General features: G+C 38.0%; 1 protein-coding gene and 1 long non-coding RNA gene across 8 annotated transcripts in view; one reads left to right on the forward strand and one right to left on the reverse strand.

Annotated features, from left to right (window-relative positions):
- Window positions 1-12,178, forward strand: part of LOC128626830 (uncharacterized) — a 34,602-nt gene extending 22,424 nt beyond the window's left edge. For both annotated transcript variants that reach the window (XR_008390906.1, XR_008390907.1), the window contains exons 2-4: window positions 3,042-3,226; window positions 6,793-6,876; window positions 11,886-12,178. This is a non-coding gene — a long non-coding RNA (uncharacterized LOC128626830). The remainder of the gene's footprint in view (window positions 1-3,041; window positions 3,227-6,792; window positions 6,877-11,885) is intronic.
- The window catches only part of GRIP1 (glutamate receptor interacting protein 1), a 661,834-nt gene that overhangs the window by 394,915 nt on the left and 252,982 nt on the right, over window positions 1-13,937 (reverse strand). For 5 of the 6 annotated variants that reach the window (XM_037136013.2, XM_037136011.2, XM_053661607.1 and 2 more), the window contains exon 1: window positions 2,949-3,083. The exons of the other annotated variant lie outside the window; for it this stretch is intronic. In XM_037136013.2, the coding sequence (XP_036991908.2) occupies window positions 2,949-3,081 (133 nt within the window). In that variant the 5' untranslated portion in view covers window positions 3,082-3,083. Of the gene's footprint in view, window positions 1-2,948; window positions 3,084-13,937 lie in introns of those variants that run through there. 6 annotated transcript variants of the gene reach the window in all.

The raw sequence follows: 13,937 nt of genomic DNA on the forward strand, positions 1-13,937 counted from the left end.
AAAATCAAATATAGTCACCCCTTGAACAATGACATATATCATGTCACTATAAGAAACCAGGGAAGATTTAAAATCAGTCTGCCCTCCTCATCATCACCATCATCATCACTAAAGCTCAATTCTGATGGAGTTACAGAAAAATCATCTATTTTCAGATTAACCTCTCTTTCAAAGGTTCAGGTTCTTCTGACCTTTTAACTCAGGCTTTTGCAGGTCATGAGATTATAAACTGCATTGTCTTTAAGATGAAAAAAGGATGGTGAAATTCTAAGTCAGAACCCACCGCAGACATTAGTTAGGGATAAAGTTAGATATCAGCAAGCACTTGAGAATACTCTAAAGCAAGAGCATACTTATTGGAGAATTATGGGGGAGGGTCTTTCTGGCTCGATCTTTCACTGTTGTATGTGTAAGCTCTTGTGGTTAGCTGAGCCACTAGATAAGCTGACAAGACAGAGCTGTAAGTTTCTCTCAACAAACAATATAGGAGGAGAAATAAGAGCAACAACTTCTGGTCTATCAATAGTACCATTAACTAAGATGCGCATGCCATCAGTAAATTCCAAGTTTTAGCCTTAAAATAAAAGTTTTCCTAAGCCATCTAGAGAAATGCAAGACACAAACTTTCAAATTATACCAAAAGACTAATTAAAAGAGATACACTGCAGATATAATTGAATTAAACCATATTACCCATTGGAGAGCACTGGTTTCACAGATCAGTCTCACCCTTTAATACTTTTCTACAGCTGTAAAATGTAAGGGGATGTCTCCTGTACCCAGTTCAGAGATGCCCAGAAACTGAAACCAAAAGACACACTGAGAGGTCATTATGTCATATGACGTGTCTTCAGAAGCCCTGGCCACTTAACTTCTAGTGAAATGTCAAATCCCAAATGCCTGCATCCGCTGTGACATTCTGTTTACCACACAGCAGGTTTGAAGTTGGCAACTCAACACGCATCTAACTCCACACAGCTATATGTTACATAATGGGTGCTTTCTAATAAATCACAGGGGAGCGTGTCAATTTTGCATCCAAAGCAAATAACTTTTGATGGTTAGCATCTAATTCTTAGCAAGGCCGTGGCAGATCAAGCAAGTTAAGACTCGATTCCCCTTGAGTGACTGCCTTCGATGGATAAAAACTGCTCTGATAAAGAGAAGGATGTGGCCTTCTCCCAACTCTGGTGTGAGGTTATTTTATAACCACTTCCACAAACATTTCTCTCTCCTAAGAGGAAATTTGGTGAACTTATAAAGTATCTTTGTTGTTTGTAAGTTCTTACCTAAACTAGTAGGATGCAGGCATTTGAAAGAGATTGTTTTTCTATTTGTACAAATACATCACAATACAAACTCAAGAAGGTATAAATTTGATTCATTATACAGGGTCCAGCACAAATAACACCCCCTTTTTTTGTAATAAATTTTTTTATTATAAAATCATAAGCATGTCATTCTGTAACGTAACACGATCACACTCAAGCACACATGTGACATTTTGGGTGAAATGTTCACACTGCTGCCCATCTGGTGGGAGATGCTCAGGTGCCCTACCAACCACACTCAAGCAAGCGTACATTGGTTGTAAGAAATTTGTACAATGCATACAATGTAATTAAAGGTTCCTGTTTCTTTTTTTATCTCCAAGTTTTCAGAATTATGCATGCCAGCTGATAGCAATTCTTGATGTGACACAAATCTTAAATTCTTGAATATATTATGAAAACTAAATTTAGGAAACATAGATTATCACTACACAAGAGCAGATTACTCATGTGAAAGCATTACAGAGGAGAAACATCTCCAAAACGCAGAGACTACTCTGTAAAAGCCACATAGCCATATTATCAAAACAAATGTCAAAGAATTATAATTTTGCATTATTGTGATGTTGCCACCCCATGAATTCTCAACTCTCAGCTATCATCAATCACAACAGAATTTCTGGCAAGTAGACCAGATTCTCATGGATTTTTATACCACAGAAATGGATTCTAAATTATTTATTGGTCAACCCTCAGAGGTTGTAGATGGGATATATTACAATAGACAGCAAAAGGCCAGGGAGAATTAGACTTGAAATACAAGTTTATAAAAATCCTTCTTCAAGAAGATAAAAATAATTCTTAATTTTGTAAATGTAGATCATTTATAACTATCAGTTCTATCCATTTAGAGCACCTGATAAACTCAGTGACCTCTGCATGCAGCTGCTCCCTCCCTGCACCCTGAGGCATCGCTGGGCATTTTAAATCTATTGGATAAGTCTAACCCTCACCAGGAACTTAAAGGACTGCTAAGGACAAGAAAAACTAGTTCCCTGCTATTTATAAGCTAATTTATAAAAGTCTTAATATAGATATATTATTTATTCAAGTCCCACGGCCTCTAGTAGACAACAAATAAGAGTTCCCTTAATTTAAGAACAAAATTATAAACATGCATCAAAGAAAAGCATGTGAACTTCCTTACACAAACACCTCAGATTCATCACAGAAAACTGACGGGAAGTCTGTATCGAGAGCATTAATCATCACCCTCAACTTGAACAGGAACAATTATTTCTTCCAAATGATCTAGCCTTCCCTGTTCTAAAAGGAAACACAGTTATTTTTAAGGAACGCTAATGGAACACAATTTAACCATCTACTACACTGGCTTGCAAGATAATTTTTGAACGGTTCGTTCAAAATGATAACATCATCAATTCACTACACCTAAAATATTAATCATGTGTATAGACCTGGGCAAGTCACATTGTCTGGATGCTGATGCTTATTCTCGCAACAAATCAAGCACTATGTAGCACTTCAGCACTTACAGACTGCTCACCTAGAATACCATCTGGGAAACCCTTCGCACGGAAGATTAAAGCATCACACAAGGGGTATTGTTACCCCAGGCATGCGAGAAGGAACAAGGGGGTGGAAGGAAGTGCTTACTTCGAAAATGCTCTGAAGCGTAATAATAGACATCCTCATAGCCCTCGTGGTAATCCTCTTCTGGCCGGTACTTTTTCCCCTTTCTTCTCCTAGATCTCCTTATTTGCTTGACGAAACCCAGGAAGCGGTCCATCTCTCCCTCTCCGCGCAGCCGACTCAGCCAGCGGCGGAGCTGAGACAGCCCAGCTGCCCGGGGAGCTGGTGGAGCATGAATGCCCCGCACGGACCCTGCCGCGCTACCCTTCCATCTGCCTCTGTGCTACCCCGTCCACGCTCAGGTTTTAGCCACGGGAGGGAAAAATAACAGCGATAGGGGTTTGCCTTGACAAGGTTTCTTACTTTTCCAGGTCAACTGTCAAATGTGCAGTTTAAAAAGAAAAAAAGAAAAAGAGGGAGAAAGTAAAATGATAAAGACGACGAAAGAGGAAAAAAATACGGTGAAGCTTTGGGCTTCATAGAGCTTTAAAACAAAAGAGAAGAAAGTTCAACAAGAGATTCAGCTGAGGGGAGTCCCCGCACTTGAATTTCACTATCCTGTATCTCCATCATCAGGGGCGGGAGGAGGAGAGGGGCGGGGAAACAGGACAGTCAATGGACCGAACCAAAGCTACACACAAACCAACTTTCTCTCACCTGCTAAACCCACCCCCTAATCTAACACCCTTTCTAGCAAACCTCAGGGCTTGGGAAACTTCTTGGAAAGCTCCCTTTTGCAATGGGCAGACTGATTAACCCTTTGTGCACTCTTGCATATCGTACTAATGAGCAGCAAAGTGGTTTCATCCATATGCACTGCCTCTTGCTGACAAAAGTGTGCTGTATGTGTTAATTGGAGCAGCAGGGAGAAGGCTCGGCAGCTGCTTTCAAATGACACATTTACCCACCGGGCATTAATGCAGTCCAGTTGCTATTTGATCTAAATATTAAAATGCACTTCACAGAGAGCCTTCTCATAAGCATTGTAATAGGATACAATAATCAGCATTTTTTTTTAACTGCATGGCTTGGGGGGAAAATACAAATAATCCAACTCTGCTTGCAAATTTAAATGAGTTGTTATGTTTTTAAAATATGAAAACAAATAGGCTAAGGAGCAAATAAAATTTCGTTTTTGCTGAAGATGGAGAGAGATTTTCGAAACATGCTCACACCCTGTTCAGCCTTTGTCTCCAAAATCACAACTTATTTTTTAAGCACCGCAATCAGAAACACTTCAGACCAGATGCGAGAGGTACTCGGGAGTCTAGAGAGGTCAGCGTTCATCATGGATAATATTTTTCTCTCTAGCTTCCTTCTTCAGGTCTTTAAATAAATGAAAAATTTTAAAATCAGGACAAATTTGATTTGTTTACAACATAATTAATTAAACATGTCATCCCATTACTTACTAAACAAATAATATACTGCAACTTCATGTTCCCAGAAATGTAATTGTTAAAAAAGCTTCTTACTGTATAAGAGTTGTTCAATATCTATACAATATCAAGTTGGTAGGACCATTCCACACAGAAGTGACTGCACTTAGCACTATTTGTTGTTGGATTCACAGGTAATTTGCCTCTCTTCTGGATTGAAATAGCTGAGATGTGTAAAGTTAGATTCAGTGTATTCCCACTATTCTCACGGGTTCCCCCACCCTCTTTTCTTTAATGCCTTACAAGTAAGGTTGTGAAGAGAAACACACACTTAATCATGGGGACAAAAGGATACTATAAAATGTTTTACGAACATCTTTATACAAAAATTCACTTGCCCTTAGTTGCCAAATCTTTTCTTTATTATTCTGAATCCCTTGACCAAATAAATTAGAATAGTTAAAAACAGTGAAATTTGAAGATCTGAATCTAGACCTTGAATAGGTCAAGAAACGAATGATGATAATAATATATAACCTTTTAATTTGATTCTCTTAACAACCTTTATAATGAGATGTTGCCTCTACAAATGAGGAAAAAAGGTTCAATGAAGCTCTAGTGGTTTGTCCAAGATCACAAAACTAACATTGCCAAATACTACCTACCACAGGTATTTTTCCATACAAATTACAGATGTCTTGTCTAAGAATTATCTGCATTTGGTGATCCATTATTTTCTATGAGTTTGTTATGGAGATGGAGTTTTCAGATCATTGCTGGCTTTCATTTTTAATTGGGCTAAACATATATCCTGATTTAAGTAATTAATTTGTCAAGTACACATACTCCCAGAGATTACGCAGGCAACAGAATTTACCCAACTACCTCTAAATCATTATAACTCCTAAATTAGTAGAGTCCACATAACTTGTTTTATAGTTTTAACCTCCCAGTTTAATCTAAAAAGATTGACATTATGGAAGATGGTGCTTCCCAAGAGTGAAGATCCTTTTTTGTATGGACCGACTTCAAACATTCCATCTCAGTTTGCTGACTTTTAATTGCACTATTCCAAGAGCCTCAGAGTTTCTCAAACAGAGGTAAGCAAACATTTAAAAATGCAAAATAAAAATTATCTACATACCAAACTGTTTTCAGAAATTATGCTTTAAAGTACCTTTCTATTATTTTCCTAGTTTTGAAGATTTTTATTTGGGAAGTTAGCATTTCAATATCTGACTATAAGAAAAAAGTATACAAAAGGAAGTTTGATGATGTTAGGGAAGGGTGTAGAGTTCAGCCATGTGCCTGGAGGGATACGGTGGTGGAGGAAGTAACAGCCCTCTTAAAACCATCAGCAGATACTGGGGAAGCAGAAATAGGGACCCTGCCCTTTAGTGGACGTTTACCTGAGTCACATGTGAGGGCAGGGTGGGAGGGAGCATGCATTAATGTGTCACAATCCAAAAGATAGGAGGCAAGACACTTGCCACTCTGCCTAAAGGGCAGTGCAGGTGGACTGGCTCTTTTAATCAAACTTCCTGGGTCTGCACCCCTGAATTTTCCCCATCTTCTACCTTAAATCCTCCATGATTAATGATGGAGGACCAAACTACAATAAAATCTAAAAAAAAAACTTGAGGTTATGCAGCAGTTAGCTAACACTCCCATGATAATTGGCAAACGAGTAGAGTGAAGTGCAAGTCCCATTCAGCAGGTTTACTACAATTTCTGAGAGAATCACCCTTTCTTCCCATAGCACAAATACTGGTAAGTGGTGTTATTCATCAGTTATTGCACTCTACAGTCGAAACAAATGGGGTAGTTTAAAAGCTGCAAATGGCCTTTCACAGAACAAGTATCTCCCATAAATGTGCTTTGTTAGGCTCACTTAAGTGTTGCTTTGTTTGTTTGTTTTAAACTGGGCCAACATCTAAGAGTCAGGAATTTCACAAATAAATGAAATATTTGATTTTTTTCTTGAAAAATCAAAAGATCTGGCAACTCTGGGCCCAACTCCAATGTGGCGACTATTAATTAAAGCTGGGTGCTGGCTGCCACCCATGGATAAATACATGCTTTCCACTGAGCAACAGCCCCTTCCACTGGGCCCGATTCTCTCGTTCAGCTACCACCTGGCCCCTGCAGGCATTTATGCCTCTGCATCCGTGGTGCGGGTACTATCCTGACTAGCCAGTTCTAAAACACTAATTTCTTCAAGAGAAATTTCAGTCCCCCCCTATATTTTCATGTAAAGAAAGGAGATTATTATGACAAAATGGTTTTAGTTGAGCTACATGTTCACTAAACTATAAAATTAAATTTCTTAGAAAAAAATTGTTCATATGAGAACATTTAAAAATGTGCTTCAATACAATGAGCAAATATATATTAGCAAATACATTTTTAGAAAGCTAATTCTTTTCTTTCTGAGAAGTAGTCAATTGCCTCAACAGCATTTACATGGTTTCTGTACTCTTCTGACTTAGATTCTCCAGCCCCTTGGAGGAAAAGAGGAATAGAACCACTACTGAGATTAAATCTCCAACTGACAACCTTCCCTAGATCTCTCAGTAAGTTGTACTCTTTTATGTATATTTAGATCGAGCAATAGTCACAGTATTTTTTGAATAACTGTATGGGACATACAGTTTATTATGAGAATCTTGAGAGATTAATACTAGTTGACCCTTTTTAGATACTGTTGTATTTGCGCATGATGCCAAGAACTGCGGCAGACTCCCCGTGACCTTAGGGGACACAGTCTGACCCACTGAGGATGGCAGAGTAGAAGGGAAAACACTCCGGTCCACGGCAATGACAGTGTTCTCCCCCCCGTTAGACCCAACACCACTTCACTGTAGTAAGTAATTTGTACTATCCCACTTTGCTAGACTACATAAAATTCATATATCATGGGGCCATGCATACATAATTTAAAAATAAAATACCTTTTAAACAATATATTTAAATATATATTTAGTAATATATATTTAAATTAGTAAATCTTAGGACACTACCACGCTAGTAGATGCAGTTAGATCCCTGCACCTACTTCTGAGAAGTAATTTCAAATTTAAGACATGATCAGAAGCCACTCCACACAACATAGAGAAAATAAAATAGTATTGTTATAGGTAGACAACACAATAAAAATTAGTATAATTACTTATATTAAAACTGTGAAGAACATCTCACGTCAACAGAATCAAAAGAGAAGTCACTAACTGGGAGAAAATGTTTGCAAGAGAAACATCTAATGAATGACTGTTGAACAAAATATACAAAGAACAAAATATAGAAATACAAAAGGAACTCTTAAAACTTAATAGTAAGTAAAACTACCTGATAAAAAAGGGATCAAAGGCTTTAACAGACGCCTCACCAAAGAAAATAGACAGATGGCAAATAAAAGATGCTCCACGTCACACGTCATCAGGGAAATGCAAATTATAGCAATAACGTGATACCAGCACATGCCCATTAGAATTGCCAAATCCACAATGCTCACACCCTGAAATGCAGATGAAGATGCGGACAAACAGGGACCTTCCTTTACTCCTAGTGAGAATGCAAAATGGTACTGCAACTTTGGGTGATAGTCGGTTTCTTACAAAACTAAACATATTATTACCATACAGTTCATCAATTGCACTTCTTGATATTTACTCAAAGGATATGAGAACTTATGTCCACATGAAAATCTGCATTTGGATGTTTATGGCATCTTTACTCATAACTGCCAAAACCTGGAAGCAACCAAAATATCCTGTAGTAGGTGAGTGAGTGGATAAACTGTGATTTTTTTAGATAATGAGATATTATTCAATGCCAAAGGGAAATGAGCTATCCAGCCCTGAAAAGACATGGAGTAAACTTAATGCGTATTACTAAGTGAAAGAAGGTAAAATGAAAAGGTCACATACGATATGATTCCAACTATATAACATTCTGGAAAGGACAAAACTACGGAGGCAGTAAACAGATGAGTGGTTACCAGGAGTCGGGGAGAGGGAAGCATGATTAGGCAGAGCACATGCAGTTTTCAATGCAGTGAAAAGCACTCTTTATAATACTGTAGTAGTGGACACATGTCATGATGCACTTGTCCATACTCACGTAATACACAACAGCAAGAATGAACTCTGAGTAAGCTACAGACTTGGTGTAGAAATGATGTGCCCCTGTAGGCTCATGGTTTGTAGCAAATGTGCCCCTCTCGTGGAGATGTTGATAATGAGGGAGCATATGCATCTGTGAGGAGGGAGGAGCCGAGACACCTCTGCCACGTTCCATTTTGCTATGAACATAATGCTCTAAAAAATAAAATCCATTTAAGAAAAAAACAATACCTTACACCTCTGGATTTAACAGTATTAGCTTCTAGGCTCAAATAATTATAAGTAAGTTTTCACTTACTTCCTCATTTCAGTACTTCTAGCACCCCAGACGCCCGTCCACAGAATACTGACGGCCCCCCTTTCACTCCCACCTTGCCCAGCATTGGGACAACCAAAATGCCCATATAAACTTGTAACAGGTGGCATGTAGGGTTTCTTTGGCTGACAATCACAAAACTAATTTAACCAATCAAATGCTGCCTTACCTCTGGGATTCTTCCTATACATTGTAATAATTCCCCACCCCTTTGTGTTAGTCTTGCTTAAGATACTTTGAATTGTGAAGACTAATTTTATCACTCAGCTATTTCAACAGTAGCTATAGAAAGATAGGTAAAGGTCTAAGAAGTCTGAATGGTATAATTCTAATATTTTATGTTCTTTCTCTTCATGAAGTTGTACATAATTTAAGAGAAATTAAGTTTCAAAACAAATGCTTCAAATTAAAAATAAGTGTTTCAGCCCTGGCTGGTATGGCTCAGTGGATTGAGTGCTGGTCTGGAAACCAAAAGGTCACCAGTTCAATTCCCCGTCAGGGCACATGCCCAGGTTGCAGGCCAGATTTTCCAGTACTGGGTATGTGTGAGGCAACCATATGTTGATATTTCTCTCCCTGTCTTTCTCCCTCCTTTCCCCTCTCTAAAATAAATAAATAAAATCTTTTTTTTTTAAAATAGCATTTCACACCAAGACCAAGACATTTAAATGATTACTCTGCCAGTAAGAACACTTAGATTTCTTAGACGGAAAACACTGTTGACACTAAAACGAGGTCATTCTCAAAAAGTCACCAGAGCCCTGCAATCAACAAACACTCCAATTCTTACATTTCTTTCAGTAGCACTTGTTCTCACTGTTTAAAAAAATTTTACTCATGGTAATAATCCAAACATGGCTCATCACAGCCTGAAATAAAATGTTTTTAATGTAAAAAAGTAATTTAATACAAAATTTCTGTGGCATACATATCTGTGGCTAAGTAGACACATCTACAAAGACATAGACATTCACTGTTCCTGGCAGATAGTAGGCGCTCGATAAATCTTTTTGTTGCATTCATATGATAGCAATGTCAACATACCTTAGTTAACAAAAGAGAAAAAAGTGTAATGACATAAAGATTTTATAAGAATTTTGGATTCACAAAATACTGAGTTAGGAAAGATTTCAGAGACCCTTCCCAGCCTCTCTAGTCCCCTCTTCCCACCAATATTCCAGCCCTAGATTCCCACCAGATCCACACTAGAAATGGTTCAAGACCCAGTCCTGAAGCTCTCTCCTTTTGAGGTGCCCCTGACTCTACTCTGGGGCAGAAGAGTGGACTTCTCCTGTGCACTCCAACAGTACTTGGCTTCTGCCTCTTTTAAAGTAATGTCTTCCTCCCCCAGTGCACCGTAACTCAGAAATCTAGTTAGTTGGCGTACAGCAGCAGTTAGTACTAATTTGAGATATGGACAATGCTATACACATTTTCATTTCATATGCTATCTTTGTTTTATTTCGGGGAAAATTATAAGTATATATTTAATTTATTTAGGACTTTAACTCTGTTATTTTTTTCTTATAAGGCTATTTTCAGTAAATTAACCAACAAAATATAATGACAACAACAATATCAAATTTAAATATTTCTTGCCATGAGCCAGTATCTAAGAGTTTCATCCTCTGTAATTATTTAATCCTCCCAACAATCTTATAATGTTGCTACAATAATTTATCCTCACTTGTAGACAAAGAAAAGAGATACAGGAAAGTTAAGCAACTTGCTTGTAGCCACACCACTAAGATGGTACATTTACTAGTCTGAAATAAAATTCATAGATTATGTAACCCTCACATACATAATTTTTAATTAAAAAATTTTTCAATTATAGTTGACCCACAATAATTATGTTAGTTTCAGGTGTACAACAGTGATTAGACATCTACATAATTTACAAAGTGCTCACCCCACTAAGTCTAGGGCCCATTTGATACCATACATAGTTATTATAATATTATTCACATCTATTATTTAAAATATATATATATACACTATAATAATAAATCAGGAAGTTTAGCATTTATGCCCTTAAAGATCATATGCTGCCTTTCAAGAGTTATTCTACTTTGACAGTATTTTTAAATTATTAAAACAAATTGCTGTGGTGTTTAAATGTCACTGGATACTCAAATGAGTGATCTAATGGGTTTATTTAAAGTTGACAATATGATAGAAATGATGTCTTCTGCAAATATATAAATGATGAAATAAGCCAGTTGGTGAAAGATAAATATCAGGTGATCTTACCTATAAGAGGGATCTAATCAACAAAATGATGAACAAAACAGAACCACAGGCATGGAAACGTGGAAGAGACTGACAGTGACCAGAGGTGGGGGGAGGGGTATAATGGTAGAAAGAAGGGGAAGGACTAGTCAAAGAACATGTATGAATGACCCAAGGACATGGACCACAGGGTGGGGACTGACTGTGGGGGGGGAATGGGATGGGCAGAGGAGGGCAAAGTGGGACAAACTGGGACAACTGTAATAGGATAACAATAAAAAATGATTTTAAAAAAGGTAGGGTGAAAACTTTATTTTTATCTTATTTTCCAATTATAATTTATAGTCAATATTATTTTAATTAGTTTCAGGTGGATAGCCTAGTGGTTAGAATATCATGTACGTTATAAAGTGGTCCCCTATATTTCAAGTACCCACCTGACACCAAACACAGTTATTAAAATGTCATCAACTATATTTCCTACACTGCACATTACATCCCCAGGACTGTTTTGTAACTGCCAATTTGTACCTCTTAATCCCTTCACCTTTTTAACCCAGTCCCCCAACCCTCCTCCCCTGCATCTATGAGTCTGTTTCTATTTTGCTTGTTCATTTATTTTCTTCTTTAGATTCCACATTTAAGTTAAATCATAAGGTATTTGTCCTTGTCTGTCTGACTTATTTCATTCAGCATAATACCTTCTAGGTCCAGCCATGCTGTTGCAATAGTTAAGACTTCATTCTTTTTATGGCCAAGCTCTATTTCACTGTATACATGACCACCCATTTTAATCCACTCATCTTACTGATGGCACTTGGGCTGTGTCCATAGCTCAGCTATTATAAATAGTGCTGCAATGATCATTAGGAGTGCATATATTCTTTCCAATTAGTATTTTGGTTTTTTTCAGATATATAATGCAGAAGTGGAACTGCTGGGTCATACGGCGGTTCATCGTTCCCTTTTACAATGAAAAATTTTAGATGTGAAGTTGAAAATCTGCAAAGAGAATGTATTTGTTTTTCAAATACCCTCAGTGCAAAAAAGTTTGAAATCACTGCCTAAATATAGTGGTGGTTCCTTTTCGCCTTTGCATCCTTAGCTGGGAGAGCACGTTGCTGTATGTACAATGTCCGATGAGCGGAAAGATGGAATGAAGAGTGAATAATGGATGAATAAATAATTGATAGAGCCATGACTGAAGAGACAAGATTTGCCTAAGACTGCTCCCCGAGAGTGGGAGAGCGTTTATACAGTGGAACGTAGCTGTGCCCTGTCACACCGGGCTGGGCCATGGAGGAGACAGGGTGAGGCCACCCCAGATCCCCGACTATAAAAGAGCCCCCACACTTTCCATCATATCATCCTGTCCCTTCTCACTGTCAGAAACTACGATGAATATATGCTTTCTTTTTATTCATTAATTTTTTAATTTTAATTGTTGCTCAAGTACAGTTTTCTTTTACTCCCATCCCAGCCCTCCCACCCAGGCCTCCCCACCTCCCTCCCATTTCCACCCCCCTTGTTTTTGTCCATGTGTCTTTTATACTTGTTCCTGTAAACCCTTCCCCTTTTCCCATGAAATTCCCTCCCCTCTCCCCTCTGGTCACTGTCAGCCTGTTCTCTATTTCAGTGTCATTGGTTATATTTTGCTTGCTTGTTTGTTTTGTTGTTTAGCTTCCTGTTAAAGGTAAGATCATATGGTATTTGTCTTTCACCACCTGGCTTATTTCACTTAGCATAATGCTTTCCAGTTCCATCCATGCTGTTACAAAGGGTAGGAGCTGCTTCTTTCTTTCTGCTGCATAGAATTCCATTGTGTAAATGTACCATAGTTTTTCATCCATTCATTTACTGATGGGCACTTAGGTTGTTTCCAGCACTTGGCTATTGTAAATTGTACTGCTATGAACATTGGGATGCATAGGTTCTTTTGGATTGGTGTTTCAGGGTTCTTAGGATATAATCCTAGCAGTGGAATTGCCAGGTCAAAAGTCAGATCCATTTTTAGTTTTCTGAGATAATTCCATACTGTTTTCCATAGTGGTTGTACCGGACTGCAATCCCAGCAACAGTGCAATATGTGCTTTCTTGTATGTTATGTGTTTCTTCCAAGGCACGAACTCCATGAGAGTAGGAACATTCACCCTCATGGGCACTGCCATGTCTATAAGCTGTGAACAGTGCCTGGTAATATAGATGAACAATAATTGTATCTTGAATGAGTGAATAAACAAATGAATGAATCAGATTTAATGTGAGATAAGGCCATACTGTTCATGCTTCATGGACATATTCTATTTAAGTTATACCAGGACCTTTAAAGTTCCCTTCCTGAAAAGTATATTAAACACCAAAATCACCTAGCAAAGATATGAAATAGGGCCAACCTTAAAGGTAGCTCAAAGCTGGCATGGATTAAGTACCTAGCACGTCACAGGTGTAAATACATTTGATAGAGTCAGTAAATGAATCTCAAGCCCTGGCTGGTGTGGCTCAGTGGTGGAGTGCTGGTGGTTGAGTCAAATCAAAGGATCGCTGGTTCTATTCCCAGTCAGGGCACATGCCTGGGCTGTGGGCTAGGTCCCCAGTGCGGGCCCACGAGAGGCAACCACACATTGACATTTCTCTCCCTCTTTTTTCTCGCCATTCCCCTCTTTAAAAAATAAAATAGATAATAAAATGTTTTAAAAAATGAATCTTGAAAACTACAGACATTCTAAAAGGCCTTTTAAGCTCACAGTTTTAAACTTATAACTAATATACTCTAAACTGGTAACTAATATAATGCCAAGTGGAAAGATGGCTGCAAATACCCCCCTCTTTCCTGTTATGCACTCACAGCATATTAAATATGGATTGTACCATATGTATGTAGGTAAGGTCTACATGAGCAAGTAAATGCACAAAAGGTTTAATAATAAAAGTTAAAGGCTCAATAATAAAAGTTAAAAAGAGAGGC

The sequence above is a fragment of the Artibeus jamaicensis genome, unplaced genomic scaffold, assembly GCF_021234435.1.
Source record: "Artibeus jamaicensis isolate MK-2021 breed Jamaican fruit bat unplaced genomic scaffold, CSHL_Jam_final contig_233, whole genome shotgun sequence".
Classification (NCBI taxonomy): domain Eukaryota; kingdom Metazoa; phylum Chordata; class Mammalia; order Chiroptera; family Phyllostomidae; genus Artibeus; species Artibeus jamaicensis.